Source organism: Fusarium vanettenii (genome assembly GCF_000151355.1).
Source record: "Fusarium vanettenii 77-13-4 chromosome 11 genomic scaffold NECHAsca_36_chr11_2_0, whole genome shotgun sequence".
NCBI classification, from domain to species: domain Eukaryota; kingdom Fungi; phylum Ascomycota; class Sordariomycetes; order Hypocreales; family Nectriaceae; genus Fusarium; species Fusarium vanettenii.
The window spans coordinates 96,800-117,875 of NW_003315850.1; the positions used below are offsets into that span (position 1 = coordinate 96,800).

The following is a 21,076-nucleotide window of genomic DNA, read 5'->3' on the forward strand; positions in this document are numbered from 1 at the left end:
TCCGACGGGTACCCGGTCCCCACCGGCCGGAGCCCGGGATAATTGTTGCCCGATTAGGCTATCTCCGGAGATGGTGAGCGTCTTGTTGAAGATGAACAACTCTGGGATAGAGCGCAAGACAGGATGTTATAAATGTTCAGGGCAGTTTTACATAGATAGATCATCCAAATTGCAATACAAAGTCTTCTGTTCTACCAATACTCATAAAACACTTGTACCTCTCCTCAAAACTCATCACTTCAACACTCATCACCATGCCAAGCAAGATTGTCATCATCGGTGCCGGCTTTGCTGGCGTCTGGAGCGCTCTCTCGGCCCAGCGGCTCATCAACCTTAAGCACAAAGAAAAGGACGTCGATATTCTCGTCATCTCACCAGAACCATCCTTGGTCATGCGTCCAAGACTTTATGAAGCCAACGCTGCCGGCATGAACTATCCACTCGGCGATCTATTCGGCTCTGCGGGTATCAAGTTCTTACAAGGAACTGTCGATACCATCCAGATCGAAACACACATAGTCAAAGTCCATACTGCTTCTGGCGGCGAGGAAAGTGTGCAATACGACCGACTCATCCTCGCAGCGGGGAGCTCAGTCGTGAGACCTCAGGGCGTCACGGGGCTTGAGGAACACGCATTCGACATTGACACTCTGACCTCGGCTGCCAAACTCGAATCCCACCTCGAGAGTCTTACGTCGCTTCCGCCAAGCCCTGCCCGTGATACCATCGTCGTGTGCGGTGGTGGCTTCACCGGCATCGAGCTTGCGGCTGAACTTCCCAAGCGGCTTAGCCAACATAAAGGCGCCCGTATCATTCTGGTTGAAGGCGCAGATGAAGTTGGCCCGGAACTCGGACCTGGCCCGCGTCCCACTATTCTCAAGGCCCTGGAAGACCTCAATGTTGAGATCAAACTCAAGTCTCGGGTCGCAGCTGTTGACTCCAAGGGTGTTACTCTGGCTTCTGGCGAGCGGATTGAGACTTTGACGGCCATCTGGACTGCAGGTCAGAGAGCTACGCCTCTCACTGAGCAGATCCCCGGGGCCAAAGACTCGCTTTCTCGTCTTCACGTCGACGAAAACCTCCGTGTTCCGTCTACCGAAGACGTTTTCGCCACGGGAGACGCGGCCTATGCGCTTGCTGATACAAAGGGCCATTATGCCTTGATGTCTTGCCAGCATGCACTTGCACTGGGCCGTGTATCGGGCCATAATGCTGCCGCAGACCTACTCAACGAGCCCAATGTGGCGTATTCGCAACCAGGCTACAATTGCTGTCTGGATCTTGGAGGCTGGGGTGCCGTGATTTCTCGAGGCTGGGATAGAAACGAGCAGATTACCGGAGACCTTGCGAAACGGGGCAAGACCTTCATTAACCAGAAGGTCATCTACCCTCCTGAGAATGTGGAAGAGGCCATACTTGCGGCTGACCCTGCTACGCCAACTGGGGATGCGCACTTCAAGATTCTTCTTGAAGCCATGGCCTAGGCAGTCTATGTATGAGGAGTCACGTTTCCCATGTGCCTCCATCTTGTGTTGATGTTGGGCATTCCTTTAGATAGATCAAGATAGATAGACTAGACAGACCAGCCACACGCTCACTACTATGCATACATTGCTTATATAAATAGGTCTCTGACTACACACTCACGCTCCTTGAACAAATCATCTAGCTTCTGACATTGAAAGTGTGGGAATGAATGTTGATAGTGGTCACCTCCCAGGTCTTACCACCGTCAGTTGTATGCAATCCCGAGGAGTCAGCCTCGTTGATGCCCAGTGTGTTTCCAAATGACTTGTCGGCCTCGTTCAAGATGATGGTTGTGTCAAGATATTCTGGCTTTCATTAGCTGCGCCCACTAAAAGGACGAATACCAGGAACTTACGATGGGCGGCTACCGTGCCGACGCAAGCATCGTCTTGACACTCAACAGCGGTGCCCCAGCCCTCGGCGTGGCCGGAGGCTATATTGTGTTAGTGGCCTAGACATTCAGTCCGATGTCTGTTACCTACAAGTTGAGAGGGACGAGATGACGGAGCCGCCAACTGTAACGGTCTGGTCATATTTGCCGGTAGAGTCATTGTAAACGTCTAGCATAATTTTAACATCATGGCAGGTAAGGGGTCGGGTTGAACCCACAGTGAATGGTGAGCTTGGTGCCAGCTTTGGCTGGAACTTGCTTGCCACCAAGTTGTTCTCCTACTTGAATCAGTCATGGGTTCCTTCATCAAGATAAGCGGTACTGTAGGTTACCTTGCAGCGTGCTGGCCCATGTACACCATTGCCCAGCGCTTGCACCACATTCACTAACTCGAAGTCAGTTGTTCCGCCCGCTACCCAGACATTATCGGGCCTTTCACTAACCTCTTGGGGTCGGAAAACGCAACGGCTAGAGCCTGGATGAGATCGCCACCACTTGTCCCCATGCCAGGCCACAGCGCAAGGCGGTCCTTGGGAGGGCTGGGAACCTTGGGCAAGACAAGTGTCGTGGTGGCTTCACGGATCCATGACTTTGTTGGACCCAGGGAGAATGCAGGACCAAAGCCCACAATGTTCTGGCAACTCGCCAGCTGGAGGAGGCCGAGAAGGCTGAGGGACGTCGAAAACTGCATGTTGGTCTGGGTAATGCGATGTTGTCTTTGTAAACTATTGTTGGTGGCTGCGAGAGTGGCCAACAGGTATGAGGGACTGAACTTGATATATCCAAATGCTTTCAAGGTACGCTTGTTCCGGGTTACGAGGCGGAGAATCACCACATAGTGTTCCACCTATCAGGTCTTGGCGCGCATAGTTGTTTCATGCCATCCATGGTGGGGTGTCCTCCGTGCTAATAAGTCAAGTGCCGATATTCCGATGAGTCTGGTGTTTTGAGGAAACCCTGGTCGACTCCTGTTACAGACTGTTTCCCCAATTTTGCGAACGGCACAAGCTCCGGTACCGAAACAGGTGAAGGTAGCCCTGTAATCTTGGCTTCTAGCGTTTCAAGATCCATGGGCCTTTTTGATGGTCTGCTCGTCAGTCGCGACTCGGGCAAACGATATTGTCCGAAGAAAAGGTGTCGAGACTCACTGTGTTGCCACGAATGAGGAACGACCTCCTGACCTGGCCGGTGGAGTCGTTTACCAGTGGAAAGACATTATATTCTCGTATAGAGACAGTGTAACACTGGGCTAATTGACATGACCCTGTCCCTTATTCTGAAACCGGTCTTTTGCCGTCATGTAGCCCGCAGTGATAAGGAGAGATGATCGACAGCAAACTTCAGAGAGTGAAAGCCATCATTCGATCTTGACGACTACGTCGAGGAACTTCATTTTACTGTAGATCATTATGGGACTATTTAAAGTATGCAAGTTCATAAACACCCAGGAAATTTCCGCAAAGACTAGTTTTTCCCCCCATAGGTTAATACCTTGGCATGGTCCTGTGACGGAGGCTTTTACTCCGAGAATGGTAAAGATGTGCTGGGAACAGTCCAATCTGGGCCCATTTACGAGAACAGAAAAGCTCGGCTCGCCAATACACAGCCATGGCCTTCTCACTATAGTGCACGTGTGGTGCTATTCCAGACTGCTCGGTGTGTTTTGGCATCTGCTTATCCGTATTCTCCAAGCCATTGACGTACCCAGACAATTGTGCATTGCCTTCCTCGTTCCCATTTACGTCTACTGCGCGGATGCGCTGTGGCTGGCCCCGTGTTGGACAAGCGACGACGCGTATTTTACGCACGCCACATGGCACCTAATTCAGCGACAGTAGCTTCGACCATTCGGGTTGAAGAGACTGCATGCATTACCAGTGACCATGACCAAGCCTTGGGCCTCTTCCGTACGGTCCAGTTGCGAGTCATTGACGTTGGGTTCCAGTCTCACAGGGCTGGCCCTAATCAAGGTTATTTGAGAAGCATTTCACTTAAAAGGCAATGCATCCTATCAGATGTCGACCAAAGATGGGTGCAGTCTCTGTTTCATAAAGCACTTACGCGTCTGCCTCTATTTCTGGTGTAAAAAAGTTCAGCTGTTGTCTATCCCAGCCACCAAAATGTCACTACGTAACGCGCTGCGTAATCTACCGCATGAGCTGACTGCCCAATCGTAAAGAGGCTTATTTGGATCTTATGAGATGCGAGCCTGGTCCAATCGGCATCAGGATGCCGCCAACAGGCTGGGGCTTTTCTCCAATAAGAGGCTAATTAATTACCCCGAAGCCCGACTTGCAAGGCACAATGGTCCATAATGTCTGAAGGAATGATCATGTAGTTGAACGGTGATTTTGGAATGAATGAAAACATTCTCAAACAGAGCGAGAGATGCCACAGAATGGCATAAAGACTCGAACATGTCCCCTTGGACTTGGCCATCACACTATCAATCTAACCTACGAGATCTTCTAATTCGACTTGTTGAACCCTTTCCAGCCTTCTCAACTCATTACTCCATCATTCACCATGGTCAAATCGGATCGCCCTCCTGCCAATGCCTTTGTGGCTGCTGCTCGCAAGGTCTATAACCCCATCGGCTTCTCCAAGGGCTACAACTTTGTCTTGTTCTTCATTTTCGCAGGGACATTGCTGGGGTTTTCTCTTGCCAGACTACAATATCTTGACTACGATGGGACATTCTGTGGAAAACATAGCCAAGCTGGCATTGGTGAATGCTACTTTTCCGACAAAGGAACTTCCAGAATTGGTCTCTTGATGCATCTGGCCACGATCCTCCCCGCTGGGCTGCTCGTATGTTTTCAGTTTGTTCCAGCAATTCGACACAAAGTCATACTCATCCATCGAATCAATGGCTACATCATTCTCGTTCTATCACTCGTCAGCACTGTTGGTGCTCTTATGGCCGCCAGGCATGCCTTCGGAGGGGGTTTGGAAACTCAACTTGGGGTCGGGTTCGTGGGGATTGCATTCATTACATGTCTGTTCTTGGCATGGGTTAACATCAAGAGGCTACAGCTGGAACAGCATCGAGCTTGGATGCTTCGAGGCTGGTTCTATGTATGTCATGACCTATTGTTGCCTGCTGTACTAACACATGACAATCCAGGCTTCGAGCATTATCACCCTTCGAATAATCATGATCAGCATGGCCTCCATTATAGGGTCAAGCAACGATTATTACCAGCCTAGGATGTGTGCCCAGATCGACTCTGTTCTTGGGGAGTCTGACACAAAAGCAAGATACCCTGATTGCGACAGCTTCTATTCAGGAAAGGATTTGGACAAACAGGTTCTGGTCAGGGCTGATATGGCCGATGGGAGCTCTGATATGGAAGTTGGCGCTTCTCTTGGCCTTGCCTTTGGTCCAGCACTATGGCTGGCATTTGCTATCCACGCGATAGGCATCGAGATCTATGTATGTTTTCACCTCCGTCGTGCCTCAGTGCAATCCGCACTCAATACACCAGATGACTGACAATCTTGTAGCTACGCCTGACGCCCATCGAACACGAGAGATTGAGAAACATATCCTACCTCAGACAACAAGAAGCCGGGATGAATCATCCTGGAAGAGCTGGATTGACAGCCGACCGACTTGGCGATTCTACAATTTGGAGGCCCATAGATCCCACGAGGGCGTCTGATGAGGTTGCACGACTGAACAAGTGACTCTCTGATAAGCCTTCTCAGCGAAATATGTATAATTCATAAAAGAAGAGGACCCCTCACTAGGAGGTTGGGTCAAGATAAAATGCTAAGGAAGCCTTGGCCCCAGACGACACACTTCTTGAAAGGTTTCGATGAGAGTGCTGCTGCGGTTTAGATCAGTAGGTCACCAATTAGGTAGAGTAGTTTTATTGCTCATTCATCTATCTTCCTTCTTTTTTTCTCATTCCTTGTCTTTCTCTCCATTTAGTCTTCATAGCATAGGTTGGCTTATCTTAAATAACCCAATATGGTAACCCAGGGTCATGTCTCCTAGCAGTCTTGCCAGGATCGCACGGAAGCGCCAAAAACGGAAGGCTAATTATCTACCGGCAGGCTTGTGCAAGCAAGGGTGGACGCTGGTTGATGACTGCATCAACAGCACCACCTTAGCCCCTCGTTGTCACCGCAGTAGGGCGGATGATCTCCAAATTAGTCTGATGGGTAGCAACGTCGACCGTAAAGAGATGGGTGCAGAAATCGGGTTTTCAAAGCGATCCACCCAGGAGGAGCATGGATTCAAGGCTACAACCCAGCCATGAATCCCAAAGTTATCGATGGGTGGTGGATGTATATGGCGCGTTTTGGCCGCTAAAATACTAGTCATTGGCACCACGCTGTCGACGATATATCTATCCAACTACACCATTGTGTGATTCGAGGAGCCTTGTGTATTCATGGTCTTGCTTGATGGGAAACGGGAAGCGCATGACGCGGCAACATCTCCATGCTTGCACTGCATGTGGTAGGCCTCTGCAGTTGTCATGCAGCTGTGGGCATCCTGCATATTCATGACTCGACAGCCAAGAGTCTTCAGGCCGAGGTCATTTAATGCTCTCAAACCGATGCATTGTGACTGGATATACCCGCAACGGAGACCTGTACGAGGATCCTTCGGGAACTCGGGCACATCCCTACCATCTATGATCGACAGCCAAGAACAAATCACAATGGGTCCATTCGCTTACAAAGAACTATAAAACCTATTAGAAATGTGTCTCCTGCTCTTGGGTTGAGTAGGCCCGATTAGTAAGTGGCAGAGAGACACATTCTCGCTCGGGCATGCATATGTTGTATCACCAGCGCCGCAGTTCATGAAATAAGAGACTTCCGTTAGCCATGTTCCGTTCAAAATGTGAGATTGTAAAACAATCCTTTGGTAGATGATCATTCGCGGGTCCAGATCCCAGAGTCCCTAGAACACAACATGCTGGTCAACAGTGGTTTTGGAATCACGTTGGCTGAGCTTCATGGCAGCCAAGCCTTAGCCATTCTCGTAAAGATCTTTGTTGCTGGCTATGCCTTCTACATTATTCTATGGCTCGTCTATATTCTTTTCTTATCTAACCTGCGCAAGGTCCCCGGGCCTTTTCTCGCCAAACTGACTCGTCTGTGGGAGGTCAAAAAGGTGATCACAGGCAACATACATGGGATCATGATTGACCTTCACAAAATACACGGTACCATACCGCTTCTACTCAATCATTCTATAAACTAGGTTCAGTAGCCACTAAACCAGCTTGAATCAGGCCCCATCGTGCAGATTGCGCCCAACCGATACGACTTCAACACGCCCGAAGCTGTCAAAACAATCTACCGAATTGGCAACGCTTTTACGAAGTCTCGCTATTACGAGCCATTCGGTGACCCTAGTTTCCATAATCTGATGAATGCTCTCGACAATAAGGACCATGCAGCGTTGCGAAAACAAATCGCGTCCCTATATACCATGTCGGCTTTGTTGTCTTACGAGCCTTTGGTCGATGCCCAGACAACCATTCTGAAGGAAAAGATGGAGGGCTTTGCCAACCGAGGAGATGTCGTCGATCTACCCCTGTTCCTTCAGTTCTACGCTTTTGACGTTGTTGCAACTATCACGGTGAATATCTAACGCTACGATACATCCCAGAAGATCAAGCCATTATCTGACATGCTCTCGCTCTAGATTGGCAAGTCCATGGGCATGATGGAGTCCAACACCGACATGTATGACACTTGTCAGGTTCTGGATGGAATGTGGCACTACATCGCGGTTTCGGGACTCATTCCCGGCATACACTTACGGTATATCCAACTCGCCAAACTTCTTGGCCTTACACCTCCAACAAAGGCCCTGGACTTTTTCATAGACACCCAGATACAACACTACACAGAAGCTATGGAACGTAAGGGCGGTGTTGGAGATGATGAAGATACCTTCTTGGCCAGAATGCTGAAGCTACAGGAACAAGGTAAAGCTACCAAAAAAGATACACGACACTGCGTAACGATCAATATCGGTGCAGGATCTGGTACCACAGCTATCGGTCTCAGCTCTGTTATCTACCATCTCTACAGCAACCCACACGCTCTTAATCGTCTTCGCGAAGAACTTGATGAGTTTGTTAAGGCAGGGGAGCTATCAGATCCTGTGGGTTTCCAACAAACACAGAAGATGCCATACTTGCAGGCTGTCACCAAAGAAGCCCTGCGGCTTCATCCGGGTGTGGGCACGCAGCTCACGCGTGTCGTGCCCAAGGGAGGTGTTGTCATTGAAGGCCAATTCTTTCCAGAGGGGGTAAGTAAAAATCCCTTGTTCCATTTATATAAAAATGCTGGAAATAAACTTAAAAAAAGCGCTACTGACTAAGTGTTCAGGCGGAGGTGGGCGTAAACGGATGGGCTTTATACTACAACCAAGACGTCTTCGGAGATGACGCAGCCAAGTTCCGGCCAGAGCGATGGCTACAACCCGGCGAAGACGTTAGAATCGCAGCATCTTTTGCGGTATGTGGAAATATCTGTCTTGGAAACTCCCACAAACAGAGGCTAATATCAGTGCTCAACATCTAGTTCGGCGCCGGTCCCCGATCATGCCTTGGCAAGAACGTTAGCATCCTAGAGATGTCTAAAGCCATTCCGCAGATTGTGAAAAACTTTGATATTGAGATTCAATATGAGTCGTGGAAACATGAGAGCTGGTTTTTTGTCAAGCCAGAGTTCAAGGCACAAATTAAGTTGAGGGTTCGTTAGCGAAAGTTATCACATTCGAATAGCTTGAGGAAGCGAAACTTCAAGAGCTGCACAACATGGAACAGACAACACGATTAGTTGCGATATGGACGCCTCATCAATTGTCGGGCCAGTAAGTGTGCCGCTCCTTTCCATGAGCATCATCAACAATCAACTCTGCCAGTAGATTCTTCTGCCGCAGGGAGTACCAATTCTTAAGCTGTAATCAAGTAGGCGGGCTATCCCATGAGTCTGATATACCAAGGTGCACAAAGACTCGGTTTGATTTCACAAGATACTTGCCTACTTCCCAGGGCTTTCTTTTCATCCTGTACAGAAACAATCATCACGCAGCGGAGGTCCATGTTCTTCTCAACCCCTGCATAAGTGGTTGATATAACCGATGGGGACAAACTCCGCAAAAGTCCGCAACCCCAAAGACGGAGACTGGCTCCCTAACCCCCGCCATTTGCAGGCGGAGTTATAAATGGCGATAAACCGGAGGAATTCGTTCATGTGATTTGTAATGATCATGATGTGTTGAAGAGTAGTAAACGGGGGCAACAACGAATAGACTTGATCGAGTATAAATAGTCCATATCTTCTCTGTGTTGATATACTTGAGTGACAGACGCATTGCAGAATCTCTCAGCTTCTTCATATTTCTATAATCAAGTCACATTGATCAAGTCATCTTCAGCAATTCATAACAAACTACCGACTCCAACAAACAGCAATCATGGCTCAAGACGCTAAGATTATCTTTTACACCAACCGCCAATGCCCTTGTACATCCCCATTTGTCTCTTGCTACGAAGACGAAGCTAACTTAATTTCTTTAAGATGCTCACCGAGTTCATATCACTTTGGCTGAGCTGGGAATCCCTTTCGAGGAGGAGCAAATTGACCTGGAGGTTCCAAGAACAGAGGCTTACTTGAAGATCAACCCACGCGGCAAGGTCCCAGCACTTAGCTACAATGGCAAGATCCTCACCGAGTCTGCCATCATCGCCAAGTTCCTCGCGGACGCGTACCCTTCACAGCTTGTACCGCCATCCAACTCTGTGGACGGTGCTCTTCGCCGCGCTCGAATCGAATTTTTTGCCGATACATATGCCAATAACGTGCTGGGACTGCTTTACAAAGGCATCGCGGCAAAGACGGATGCCGAAGCTGATAAGATTGGCCAAACTTTGGTCGAGAACATTGTCAAGGAGATTGAGCCAGAGTTAAACGACGCTGCACCCTACTTTGGAGGGAGTGACAAGATCACTCTGGCAGAGGTTAGTTGATTCTAAAGTCTTCAGCCTTCTAGGACATCAGCGCGCTTATCAGCCACTATTAAAACTAATTAACTAACTACTCTCACAGGTCTTGGTAGCCTCCTTTGTCATCCGTCTGTTGTCGCTGGGCAAAAGTGGAATTCTATTCAAGGAAGCTCTGAGTGGGTTGGAGGCCAAGGCTCCGAACTTTGCTAAGTGGGCAGCTGTTCTGCAGAAGACGCCCAACATCTTTGACATCTTTGATGATAACATCTGGACAACAAAGATTTCTGAGAAAATTTCTGCTGCCCGGGCTTGATGATGAACCTGAACACATGTATGGGGCAATGTGGTAAGAGGGTATGGCAGAAGCTAGTATAAGCTCGACAGGAGGCTTGAAAGAAAGAGACATTCTGCTCTGCTAAGAAATTGGTCAAATATCTCCCCTTCTGATCGTGTTGCATACTCCTGTTCCTGTCCACACAATAAGCATCCTGTGCAGCAACTTGACACAAGAGGAGCGGGTTCATCTTGCAGCATGTCCTTTTCGCATAACCAAATGGTGAACATTGTTGCCCAAGCGTGTATCATTTGATTGCTATAAATGAGTGAAGGCCAGGCCAAACATGTACAAGCCGACAAGACCAAACGTTAGGAGGATCACGAGTCGTCAAGCTCCTGACGGCAATGACTCTCAGCCATGCTATCAGCTGCAACACCGAGACCATGTTGTATCTTATCCAACCGAAACTTTACCTGCAGAGACGGGCGATAGCCGTGTGAGAGTTGAAGGACACACCTCTCAGCGAGCAACAGCATGCAGCCGTCAGGCAAAAAGGGAGGTCCTGCGAGGTCCAAAAAACATACAACAGCGGGGATTCGCTGGTCGTCACCGACCCAACTACTAATCCGCCCCTCACTGGCTTATCTATGGGAGAGCGGACGGGATCCCGAGTTCTCCAGTGGGTATGGTCGTATGTGCTGGAGACGGTTGTCGGAAGGCTCATATGCTGAGGGTACAGCATACGGCAGAGACTGAAGCAAAAGATGCCAGAAATTTCACATACCGAGCTGACCTTGACTCGTCTCTACAAGTGGGCACTCACCAACTGGGTTTTTCGGTCCCCAGGCCGACCGCAAACTGTCCCGGGTAGAGAGTCATGTTGGGACAAGTGCACAACAGAGCACTGAACTTGGCTCACTAAAATAAGAATACTATTGCAGAATGCAGACCTTGGAAGTATCATCATGACTCACGGCAATCTCAATTCTACTGATATGTTGACACGCATACCGTAAGAGAATGACACCTCGTGTGAATTGATGGTTGACCTCTTGTTCAAGGGGATGTCATTGCCAATTTCGCTTGACCCACGTTGTGGAAAAGTCGAGCGATTAGTCATCACTGCAAGACCCGCACAGGCGGGTCAAAGAAATCACCGCTGCTCTCCCCATACAATTTTGGTGCTGGTACCGGCGGTGTTTTTTCGACCCGCCTGCCGCCATGGCCTCAGGCGCAAAGAAAAAATGCCACCAGAGCCCCACAGAAAGGCTGTATAAAAAGTCCTTCTCCCTCTGGACTTTGGACTTTTTTCTTTTCTTCTTCATGTCGACAATACTTCAGTAAGCCTACCCCTACTGGTAGCCTCCCGATCAACATCCGCTGACGCCTCCCAGGAGAATCATTTCTATAGTATTCGACCTTCTCTTGGTTCTCCAAAAGAGCCACAGATCCCACCCTGGTTGATGAGTGCATATCCTCGACACCCTAGAGTGAATACCTTGGTCCTCTCGCTCTGTCTGCAAAGACGGCGGCAGTCGCTTTGAGCGGTTGCTGTATAGAGAGTTTTTCCCTCTTGATGATCTCGACCCCAGCAGCGGTCTTGCCTTCGGGCGCGCGGTTGGGGTGGGTGTTGATGGACGTCTGACAGGCGTGTTCCTTTTTTTCCTTTTCGTTGCTCTCTGAGGCTTGCCCCGGAAGTGAGGAAGAGTGCAGTGCCAGTGAAAGCGCATATAGAGTTAGAGTAGAGGTCGTGTTAAGCTGTGGGAGGATCGACAGGACGAAGGTCGTTGATCCACTTCTGCAGCCTCAGTTGCATATACACCATGTTCTCAGAGCCCCAGCGTAGTGTGATTGTTCTGCTGTGATGGCCTTGGTAGCATTTTTGGATTCTGCATCAATGACTGCAATACAACACACAAAATGGGTCTGAGCGCGGCTGGTCTATTTGCGAGCACCCGTTTGATCCCATCTCATTTCACGACTTGGGCCGCCGGCAGGTGGTGGGCCTGGAGGTTGGAGATGGGTCTCGATGATCTCGGTTACCATGTCAAGAAATCTCTGTTGCCTGCTCGTTACTATGGAGAAGAGTGCGAAGTTTTGACCGCTGTTTGAAAGCAGCCATCTCATCCAGTGAATGAGCTGGTCATCACGGATCTCCAATGCTCAGTGAGGTACGACCAGTCAAGGATACTCACGAGCTCCGATCAACTTTCTCAATGGCTGTGTGGTTACACAGTTTTGCGTTCTCACATACGCCTTCTATATCAGAGTTCCCTATGAGATAGCGCTATACTCGCGCAGCATTACTCCTCAAGATGTGTGCACTACCGGTTAATAGACGTGAGAGGATATGGTGATTTGTGAAGCAAGGAAATCAGGCATGGGACATGTGAAAGTTTACCCGCAGTTGCAAAGTGGAGAGTGTTAGTGGGCTGCAGCGAAAAACCCGTTGGCTGGAGCGACATGGTCCCTTGCCTGAGTGCTCTAACAGTGGATCCTTCGTGTGGTACGCGCAGTCAAGTCGCGTTTGCTCTACCACACACGTCGCCTTTGTCCATTTGGCCTGTGAGCGGGCGGCTAGCGGAACTTCCAAAAACGGAATAGCCGACAGTTCTTCTAGGACGCGTCTGATTTGACGCGTCCGCGACACGCTCTTTACGCGGTCGAACATTCCTCTCGATGCGTTGAGCCTGTACCACTCCAGAGCCCGATCAGCGCTTCGGTTCGTCGGCTCTCTAGCTGTTGGAAAGGTCTCACCGAAAAAGCGAGGTTTCGGGCTTCAATGTGTGCCCTGGAGACCAATTCTGTACCATCCTGCTGGCCAATTTGGTATCTAAATTCTTCAGGACGCGTCAACCCACCTTTTGCGATCTTGCTAAGCACTCAGGCATGACTGGCAGACTGGCGTAAGCCTTCCCCTACTGTCAGACCTCCCACCCTATACCTAGAGTATCACACCCATTTGGGTTGAGATTGGAAGCACCACGATGTTCAGACACTTGCGCCCTTCTATCCGTACCCAGAGCCCACCAATTACAACGAACGGCTCGTGATTGCGGCTTTGGTTTGCTTCAGATGCTGGAGCTGACCCGCGTGTCATCAGTATGGGCGAATTGAAATGATGCATCAGGATGTGAGGCTCAAACTCGTCTTGGCTCCATCATTTTGATGAGCCTCATTGAAGTCGTAGGCAGCCCACGTAGATTGTTCCTGTGATGTGACCAAGAATCGTTTGCATCAATATTGAGACGCTTCGTGATTGGCCACCTCGCCAGACCACTGGGCACAGCACCTTGCAAGGAGGCACTCCCGCTAATTGCTGACAGGCGCAGCAGCAAACGGGGAACCCTTGAAGCAAAGTGAGGCTCGACCAGAATAGTGCATCTTGATTGGCTGGCTCGCCAAACGCTTACCCAAGGGACATCATAGCCCTATGGGAACCATAACTTGATGCTGGCAGTATTGAAGGTCGTTGACAGCTACCTAGGTATGAATTGATCATATAAACCAGTCCTTAACTCTCAGTCATTGTCTTGGCTATTTCATCTTCAATCCAAACACTCTTCCACTTTATACATCCATCTACCTAATCGACATTCAACATACTGCATCATGAAGCTTCCCTGGCTTCTGTCCCTACTCACTCTTGGGCTGGGAGCTGTCGCCCAGTCCTTTGTTTCGCCGCCAACCAACGTCGAAGTCGTGCTCTCAGAGAAATTTCCTGGAGCCAAGATTTCGTACAAGCAAGTTCACAACCTCTGTGAGACAACCGAAGGTGTCAAATCCTTTTCTGGCTATGTTAGTCTCCCAAGGGACTTTATCCCTGATGCCAAAGCTTGGGACGAGGACACTTCGGGAAACTTCTTCTTCTGGTACTTTGGTATGTCATTATCTTGTTAGGAACCTGTTTCAATATGCTGACCGGCCCAAATAGAGGCTAGAAATGACCCCGAGAATGCACCCACCTCCATCTATCTCGGCGGAGGTCCTGGATACACTTCCTTTGATGGTTCCTCCGTGTTCCCCTGCTACGTGAATCCCGACTCAAACTCGACGACTCTCAACAAACACTCTTGGAATAACCATGTCAATATGCTCTACATTGAACAGCCTCTTGGCACTGGCTTCTCCTACACAAAGATTGAGAATGGCACTTATGATACTGTGACAGGAGAATTCACTCCTGTGGTAGATCAAGAGCCCCTACCAGAGCTAAACGTTACAAACCTGCAGGCCACACTGCAGACTGCTGGCATTGGAGATACGATGAACACCACCAAGACGGCCGCGAGAACTATTTGGCGGTTTGCACAGGTGTGGTTCAACGAGTGAGGGACCCCTCTAACGAATTCTTGAGTAAAGTGCTAACTATGGTAGGTTCCCCGAGAGGGCCACAAATAACGATGAACTGGCTATCTGGGCGGTATCGGTAAGTGTCGTCCATGGCCCTTCTGATACCTTACTGACCTATCCTCATCTAGTACGGTGGTCTCTTCGCACCCGTCTTTAGTTCCTACTTTATCGACCAGAACAAGAAGATCGAAAAAGGAGATAATCCGGTCGCCAACTCGACCGCCCTCAACTTGGTTACAGTTGGCTTGTTGAATGCCATGGTGGACATACGTTCTATGGCTTTGGGCTTTCCAGACTTTGCTCTCAACAATACCTATGACCTCCCGACCTACTCCGAGGAAGTGGCTGAAATGGTACTCGGGAATATCACTGCACCTGGTGTTGGCTGTCTCGATCTGGTCGAAAAATGCAGAGCTGCCGTAGCGAAGGACGACCCAGAAAGTACGGGAACCAACAACGACGTGAACGAAATCTGCCTCAAGGCGATGCAAGTTTGCTTCGGCGCGGTCACGATTTATGACGAAGTATCACCTGTTGGTCTCCCACATGTGAGAAAACACAGGATAAATTGCTGACTGGGACACTCTAGTATCATCATTTCGATATTACCTTGAACAAGTACGCTTCATTTCCAACCGAGTATGAAACGGCACTTTTCAACCAGCCTTGGGTGCAACAAGAGCTTGGCGTGCCTTTGAACTACACGCGAGGCAGCAATGAGATTGAGGCCGCATTCCTTGGAAAGACTGGAGACATGGTTCGCTATGGTCTTGAGTACATTGGCCATCTTCTCGAGAATGGCGTCAATATTGCCATGATCAACGGAGACAGGGATTTCCGCTGCAATTGTGAGTTCTCGGTTAATCCAAATACCTGGCATAGACTGACAAGAGTTTGCATAGGGTTTTCAGGAGAAAACGCCTCCCTGAGCATTCCATTCTCCGAAGCTCACCAGTTCGCTGCTGCTGGATATCAGTCTATCATGACCAACGCCTCCCACGAGGGTGGCTTTGTTCGTGAATACGGCAATCTCTCATTCTCTCGAGTGTTTCAAGCCGGCCACAGTACGGGAGGTTACCAGGCTGAGACCGTGTCTACAATCTTTGAGAGGACAATGTTCAGATCTGATGTTGCCACTGGCGAGATTGAGCTGACCAAGACCCCTAACTACGCATCCAAGGGAAAGGCAAGCGTCAGGGACGTCAAGAACAAGTTGCCTGAGTTGATTGAGAATATCTGCTATGTCTTGCAACCTGGCGATACATGCACACCTGAGCAGGTAAAGGCTCTGGAGGAGGGCACCGCTGAGACTGAAGACTGGGTTGTAGTAAAGCCGGCCGGCACGAAGGGGGAACGTGTGATGGAGGGTAAGGGTGGCGATGGAGACAAAAACAGCTCCAAAGGATCTACGCAAGATGGGAGCCCGACGACGACATCTAGTGGTGTTCAGCTAACTGATAACTTGGCTTTCGCTTTTCTTATGGTGGTGGTGATGGTCATTGTTTGAGGGGAAAACAGTTTCCCACCTGAGTCATTGTTGCTGGACTGTTCTGATCTGGGGATAGATCATAGAGGGTGAACTTGGGCATTGGGTTAGATTTGGCTTCGTTCATCTCAGTAATAGAAGTAGTGGTATTTGTGTGTTATTAGCAAATTTCGTGTTGTGCCGCTCATTTTTAACTACTCCTATCTGTTCAGATCTCGTCTATACTAAAAGTGCACCGTCAGCTCTCTCATCGGCCCATGCAAGTCCGTGTCATTGCTCGGGGACATCAAGAGGCGAAGCTCAGCTCGTCGCTTGTTATACGAAGTGGCAGCATAGACCTCTTTCACTCGCTTGTCTTCTGGTATCATTGGCACATCGTCCCAACTGACGCTAGCATGAAGATTGAATGAGGGTTTGGACCAAGCACTCCAGGGGATAGTCAAAGAGGCAGGATCCAACAAGGACGGCACGTAGTCTCGGGTATTGATGGATCCCAGTGATTCTTCCTCCACTGCTACGATCGTGCCGAGGCCTTGGGCAGTAGCGTCGCTCCTCCACATGCCTTCGACTCTGTTGGTCTTCAGAAGCATCTTGAGGGTAGCATGTCGCAGCGCGTGGTGGCGACAGCGGTGTATGACCAAGAACAATGGAATGACCAAGCCGGGCTCAAGGCTAACCCTGACTGCGTTCTTTCCACTTGTTCTCTTGTGAAGTGTTGCTGCGAGCCGGATCGCGTACTCAAAGTACCCCAGCAACGAGTCGTACCGAGTTTCGGGACCAAAGGCAGTTGCTCGAATAAGTATACGGAGAGCCACATGGTACAGGCGGAGCGAGAGCCTGGTAGTGTTCTCGTCATACGTAGGCTCAGTGTTTGAAGCTTCGTACATGGCCATGTTGGTCTCCCACTGGACCAGTCGTCTGATGAAGCCATCTACCTTTGTGAGCCAAGGACCATACGGCATCGCCTCGTGGAACAAGCCACTGTCGAGTAGAAAGAAGGCTCTGGATATACTGAAGAGTTCAGAACTGAGGTCTTCGTAAGAGCTTGGTGGAATAGAGGGTATCTCAAGGAAGTGGTTCAGATCAAACGCTGCTGTAGATTCGTTGTATGGATATGGTGATGCAGAGTCACTAAAGGTCATGGCTTGAAGGTCGACCCTCATAAGAGAACCACCGAGGATATCGAGGCTCTTACCGTGCGCGATATCTTTAGAAATTATCCCAAGGCCGGCCATGACATGGGTGTGCATTTCTTCCCAACGTCCAAGCATATTTGCAGAGGCTGCAAGGGCAAGCGACAAGCTGACGACTTTTGCAGACGAATTCAAGTCCTTGGCAAGAGCCATGGCCTTTCCGTAGTGCGTAACGGCGCGAGTAGAAAGCTCCTCAATATCTTTGCTGGTGCTTGTAGCTGGAGCCTCTGTCCTCTGATGAAGGGCCCCTAATGCGATCGCTGCATGCCATATAGCGGGTTCGCCATGTGCCAACTGCAAGACGCTTTGTTGCCAGAAACTCGACGGAAACAAGCTGCATGTACTGGGGACAGTGACACTGCGGAAAAAGGTAAAGTAACTTGGATCATCTGGCGATATTGACTTGGATGGAGGGGTCTGAGCAAGGGCGCGCGAGACAGGGCCAATTATAGACAGTTGTTTGACGGCTTCAACAAGCTGTCGGCGTGGCATGAAGCTTTCTTCGGAGAGATAGCCGTCACAGACACGCTTCGTGGACTGGCACCTCTTGCATTGCGGCTTTGTCTCGTCGCATTTTACACGACGGATTCTGGCCTGGTGTCAGTGATGGCGCTGTAGAGTCATGACGATGAGCCTACCTGCAGGTGATGCAGCCCCTCTTTGACCTGGCCATGAGACAGTTGGCGGCTGAACGAAATCAGCCAATAATTTGTGAAGAATGCTCGAGGTAGATGGGGCTTGGGTCGGGGATGCTCGTTCTAGGTCGAAGTTGAAGAAGATGCGTCTTGACTCAGCCCTACCAGCATTCGGCGAGGTTTTAACAAGCCACACACTCGAGACTGTGCCGTCTGAGGGCGCGCAAGGATCACACAGGGACCCTGGTCCAGGCATGTCAGAGTTTAGTATGAAGCAGATACGAAGAGTACGAGGACCAGGGTTCTAAACCCTTTTCGGTCATTCCCGAGCAGTGTAGTAATAACTGATGAATTATTGAGCGAGCGATTGAGCTTGTCCTTCCGTTAACACCTTGAGAGCATTCGCGTCTTAGGTGCACTTTGAGGAACTATAACCACGCGTAAACTGTTTGACCTAACGAACGTAGGGATGAATAGCCGTTTACGGAACATACCACATCAACTTATACTCGTAAACCAACCAACCCCCGGGGGAGAGAATCCGGTGCTGTGAGTGACCAGGCAGGGATATGACAGGTCTCACAGCTCAACACCCATCACACCCTGACCATGTCACAACAGGTACAAGCCGATAAGGTGATTCTCTTCCTTGATTAAGCAAAAAGAAAACCCTGAACGAGCAAAAACATACAACAGCGGGGATTCGCTAATCGTCACCGACTTAACTACTAATCCGCCCCTTATTAGCTTATCTATGGGAGAGCGGACGGGATCCCGAGCTTTCTAATAGGTATGGTCGTATGTGATAACATTGCTGCGTGTTTTTGCTTATAATTGACTTGGAATTTGAAAGATTTCAAGTCGATTGGCCCCTGAGCGAGGGAGCTCACCTGTCAAGTTTGGGGTGGGTGAGGCAACCATTCTTTAAAGCGGAGCGGATGCTTGAGGCATCCATCAACGTTTTGTTACTAATGACTTGGGACTTTTCTGAAAACACCTTATTTACTCCTATTGCAAGGTTGAAGTATCCCCCCTTTTGATCTATTCTTGCTCACTTCTCGCCCCCTGACTTCTCGATGCCCCCCTCCTCACCCTCCTCCTGCTTCTGCTTTCCAACATCCTTCTTCACACTAAGCCACTCCATCGATAACGCGCCTAGCATGGTCAAGCACACTAGAATCAACCCTACCCGGAAGACAGTTCGGATAGACTCATTGTAAGCGACCAAGACCGTCGTTTTGATCGATGGGGGCAAATGTGTCAGTGAAGTTGCGCCAGAGTTCAGAATGTTTTCGGCACTGAATCCCGGGACTGACGACAGTCGATGAAGAAGTTGGTTGTTGATCATATTCTGAGCCACCGAGACAAATATTGTTCCACCCAGCAACTGAGAGAAGAACATGAGGGAGGCGCCAATGGGGATATCCTTCTTTGTCAAGACGGTCTGAGCAGCGAGGTTTGGAGCCTGAGAAACGGAACCCATTCCCCAGCCGTAAAGGATTTGATAGCCGATCAACCTGGGTGTGGAAGTATCGATGTGTAGTGTGGTCAACAAGCCAGCACCGACACTCATGAAGCACACTCCGAGAATCATGAAGGGTGTGTAGTAGCCGATGCGTTTGACCAGTATGCCCGTTGAAATAGACGCCACTACCACAGAGAGCACAGTAGGAAGAATTCGAAAACCCGAGTCTACCGCCGAGACTCCCTGGATGGCCTGGAACCAAATGGGCAAGTAGTAGGCTGGGCAAGAGTTAGTAAAGGTCTGGTTTATCAGATTACTGGAGAACTCACTAAAGATCATCATCTGCGAGCCTATGCAGAGTGTTGCGAAGAAGCCGGCTGCGATGCTGCGCTGCATAAAGATTCTAGGCGGTATGGTAGCTGTTTTTGGTAAAAAGACTTGGACCATGGCGAAGCCCAGAAGTAGTAAGCCGACGAGAACAAGGAGAACGATCACGCGCCCATCGTTCCACTGGATGATCAATTAGACCCTGACATTGCTTAGGACCTTTGTACTTACCGCATGTACCAATCCGCCCCATTGAAGTGCCAAGACCAAGCAGACAGTGCCTGGTATGAAGAGAACTGTGCCATAGATGTCCAACTGCAATATCTTTGCTTTAAGCGAGAGCTTCGTCTTATCTTGGTCAGGAATGTTGAGGAGAAGTTGTATTACTACCATGGCCACTCCGCCGAGAGGGAGATTGATATAGAAGCACCATCTCCAGGTGACTTTGGAGGTGAATACTCCTCCGAGCAACGGCCCAACAACAGATGCAGTGCCAAAAACAGCACCGAACATGCCTTGGTATAGTGGGCGTTTGTGTAACGGAACGGAGTGGACAATCACGACCATCTGGACGGAACAATAATGTTAGAAACCGTAAACCCCAAGCGGAAAAGGGTTTCTCGATAACACTTACCACGCCGGTCATGATACCTGCCGCTCCCAAGCCCGCAATGGCCCGACCGATGATGAAGACAACCGAGTTTGGTGCTGCACCGCAGATGGTAGAGCCGATCTCAAAGAGTAAGATCACGGACAATAGTGTCTTCTTGATGCTCAAAAATGAGTAAATCTTTCCAAAGAGAAGTTGAAAGGCGCACAGTGTCAGGAGATAGGCAGAGCCGTACCACCCGATATCCGTGACAGCGTTGAAGTCATCAGTGATTTGGGGGATGGCGGTCGTGATGATTAGTCTGTCCTGTGAGATGTTAGTTCCAATGCAGCTGCTCCTGATATGCACAGACTAACCAAAGAAACAAGAAACATTGCAACAAAGACAGATGTGATGAGCAAACCGAGCCTTAGACCGGAAGGATATGTTGGCTCTCCGGGAGTTGTCTGCATGGGTGCAGTGCTTGGAGCATCACTTGTGTCGGGTGTCGCTGGCTCGGGAGTCCTGGTGGTTCCACTGCGGTCAGAGGATCTAGGATCCGCTTCATCTCTCTTCTTCTTTTCGAAGAACATTGCGCTGGGTTTGAAGGAAAAGTTGCAATGTTCTGATAGAGAGGCTGAGTAGGGATGTGCATGAACTTTGACTGCCGAGGGGTATATGGCTGCTGACTTTCTAGTAGAAGAGAAAGAGATGCCGAGATCTTGGAGAAGGTCCAAGTTTATAAATAAATGATCAATGGAGAGTACCGACCTTTTGCTGGTACGATCAGCAATCGTTAAGGGAAGAAAGGCGCCCGAGGTGGATCGGCCCCGAGCGCCGAGAGCCCC

At 49.6% G+C, this 21,076-nt stretch overlaps 8 protein-coding genes across 8 annotated transcripts; 5 read left to right on the forward strand and 3 right to left on the reverse strand.

Moving 5' to 3' along the window:
• Positions 1 to 254: 254 nt before the first annotated feature.
• Positions 255 to 1,484, forward strand: NECHADRAFT_51665 (uncharacterized protein; the record flags this gene model as incomplete). Its single annotated transcript, XM_003042260.1, has 1 exon — positions 255 to 1,484. One exon carries the CDS (start codon positions 255 to 257, stop codon positions 1,482 to 1,484), a length of 1,230 nt encoding a protein of 409 aa, XP_003042306.1.
• Positions 1,485 to 1,665: 181 nt separating this feature from the next.
• Positions 1,666 to 2,609, reverse strand: NECHADRAFT_97189 (uncharacterized protein; the record flags this gene model as incomplete). Its single annotated transcript, XM_003042349.1, has 6 exons — positions 1,666 to 1,832; positions 1,883 to 1,960; positions 2,010 to 2,087; positions 2,137 to 2,199; positions 2,251 to 2,303; positions 2,362 to 2,609. The coding sequence occupies 6 exons, from the start codon at positions 2,607 to 2,609 to the stop codon at positions 1,666 to 1,668; spliced, it is 687 nt and encodes a 228-aa protein (XP_003042395.1).
• Positions 2,610 to 4,444: 1,835 nt separating this feature from the next.
• Positions 4,445 to 5,608, forward strand: NECHADRAFT_97190 (uncharacterized protein; the record flags this gene model as incomplete). The annotated part of the gene is made up of 3 exons (XM_003042261.1): positions 4,445 to 4,996; positions 5,046 to 5,354; positions 5,426 to 5,608. The coding sequence occupies 3 exons, from the start codon at positions 4,445 to 4,447 to the stop codon at positions 5,606 to 5,608; spliced, it is 1,044 nt and encodes a 347-aa protein (XP_003042307.1).
• A 1,243-nt stretch (positions 5,609 to 6,851) lies between these two features.
• Positions 6,852 to 8,656, forward strand: NECHADRAFT_51828 (uncharacterized protein; the record flags this gene model as incomplete). The annotated part of the gene is made up of 5 exons (XM_003042262.1): positions 6,852 to 7,104; positions 7,174 to 7,523; positions 7,590 to 8,201; positions 8,282 to 8,410; positions 8,477 to 8,656. The coding sequence occupies 5 exons, from the start codon at positions 6,852 to 6,854 to the stop codon at positions 8,654 to 8,656; spliced, it is 1,524 nt and encodes a 507-aa protein (XP_003042308.1).
• A 718-nt stretch (positions 8,657 to 9,374) lies between these two features.
• NECHADRAFT_51795 (uncharacterized protein) lies at positions 9,375 to 10,216 on the forward strand (the record flags this gene model as incomplete). Its single annotated transcript, XM_003042263.1, has 3 exons — positions 9,375 to 9,423; positions 9,479 to 9,918; positions 10,007 to 10,216. The coding sequence occupies 3 exons, from the start codon at positions 9,375 to 9,377 to the stop codon at positions 10,214 to 10,216; spliced, it is 699 nt and encodes a 232-aa protein (XP_003042309.1).
• Positions 10,217 to 13,792: 3,576 nt separating this feature from the next.
• NECHADRAFT_51926 (uncharacterized protein) lies at positions 13,793 to 16,040 on the forward strand (the record flags this gene model as incomplete). Its single annotated transcript, XM_003042264.1, has 6 exons — positions 13,793 to 14,060; positions 14,115 to 14,508; positions 14,558 to 14,609; positions 14,662 to 15,066; positions 15,123 to 15,381; positions 15,436 to 16,040. The coding sequence occupies 6 exons, from the start codon at positions 13,793 to 13,795 to the stop codon at positions 16,038 to 16,040; spliced, it is 1,983 nt and encodes a 660-aa protein (XP_003042310.1).
• Positions 16,041 to 16,243: 203 nt separating this feature from the next.
• On the reverse strand, positions 16,244 to 18,103 carry NECHADRAFT_86474 (uncharacterized protein; the record flags this gene model as incomplete). The annotated part of the gene is made up of 3 exons (XM_003042350.1): positions 16,244 to 17,801; positions 17,851 to 17,899; positions 18,046 to 18,103. 3 exons carry the CDS (start codon positions 18,101 to 18,103, stop codon positions 16,244 to 16,246), a joined length of 1,665 nt encoding a protein of 554 aa, XP_003042396.1.
• Positions 18,104 to 18,845: 742 nt separating this feature from the next.
• NECHADRAFT_97193 (uncharacterized protein) lies at positions 18,846 to 20,701 on the reverse strand (the record flags this gene model as incomplete). The annotated part of the gene is made up of 6 exons (XM_003042351.1): positions 18,846 to 18,880; positions 18,940 to 19,590; positions 19,642 to 19,822; positions 19,871 to 20,206; positions 20,274 to 20,555; positions 20,606 to 20,701. 6 exons carry the CDS (start codon positions 20,699 to 20,701, stop codon positions 18,846 to 18,848), a joined length of 1,581 nt encoding a protein of 526 aa, XP_003042397.1.
• Positions 20,702 to 21,076: the final 375 nt, after the last annotated feature.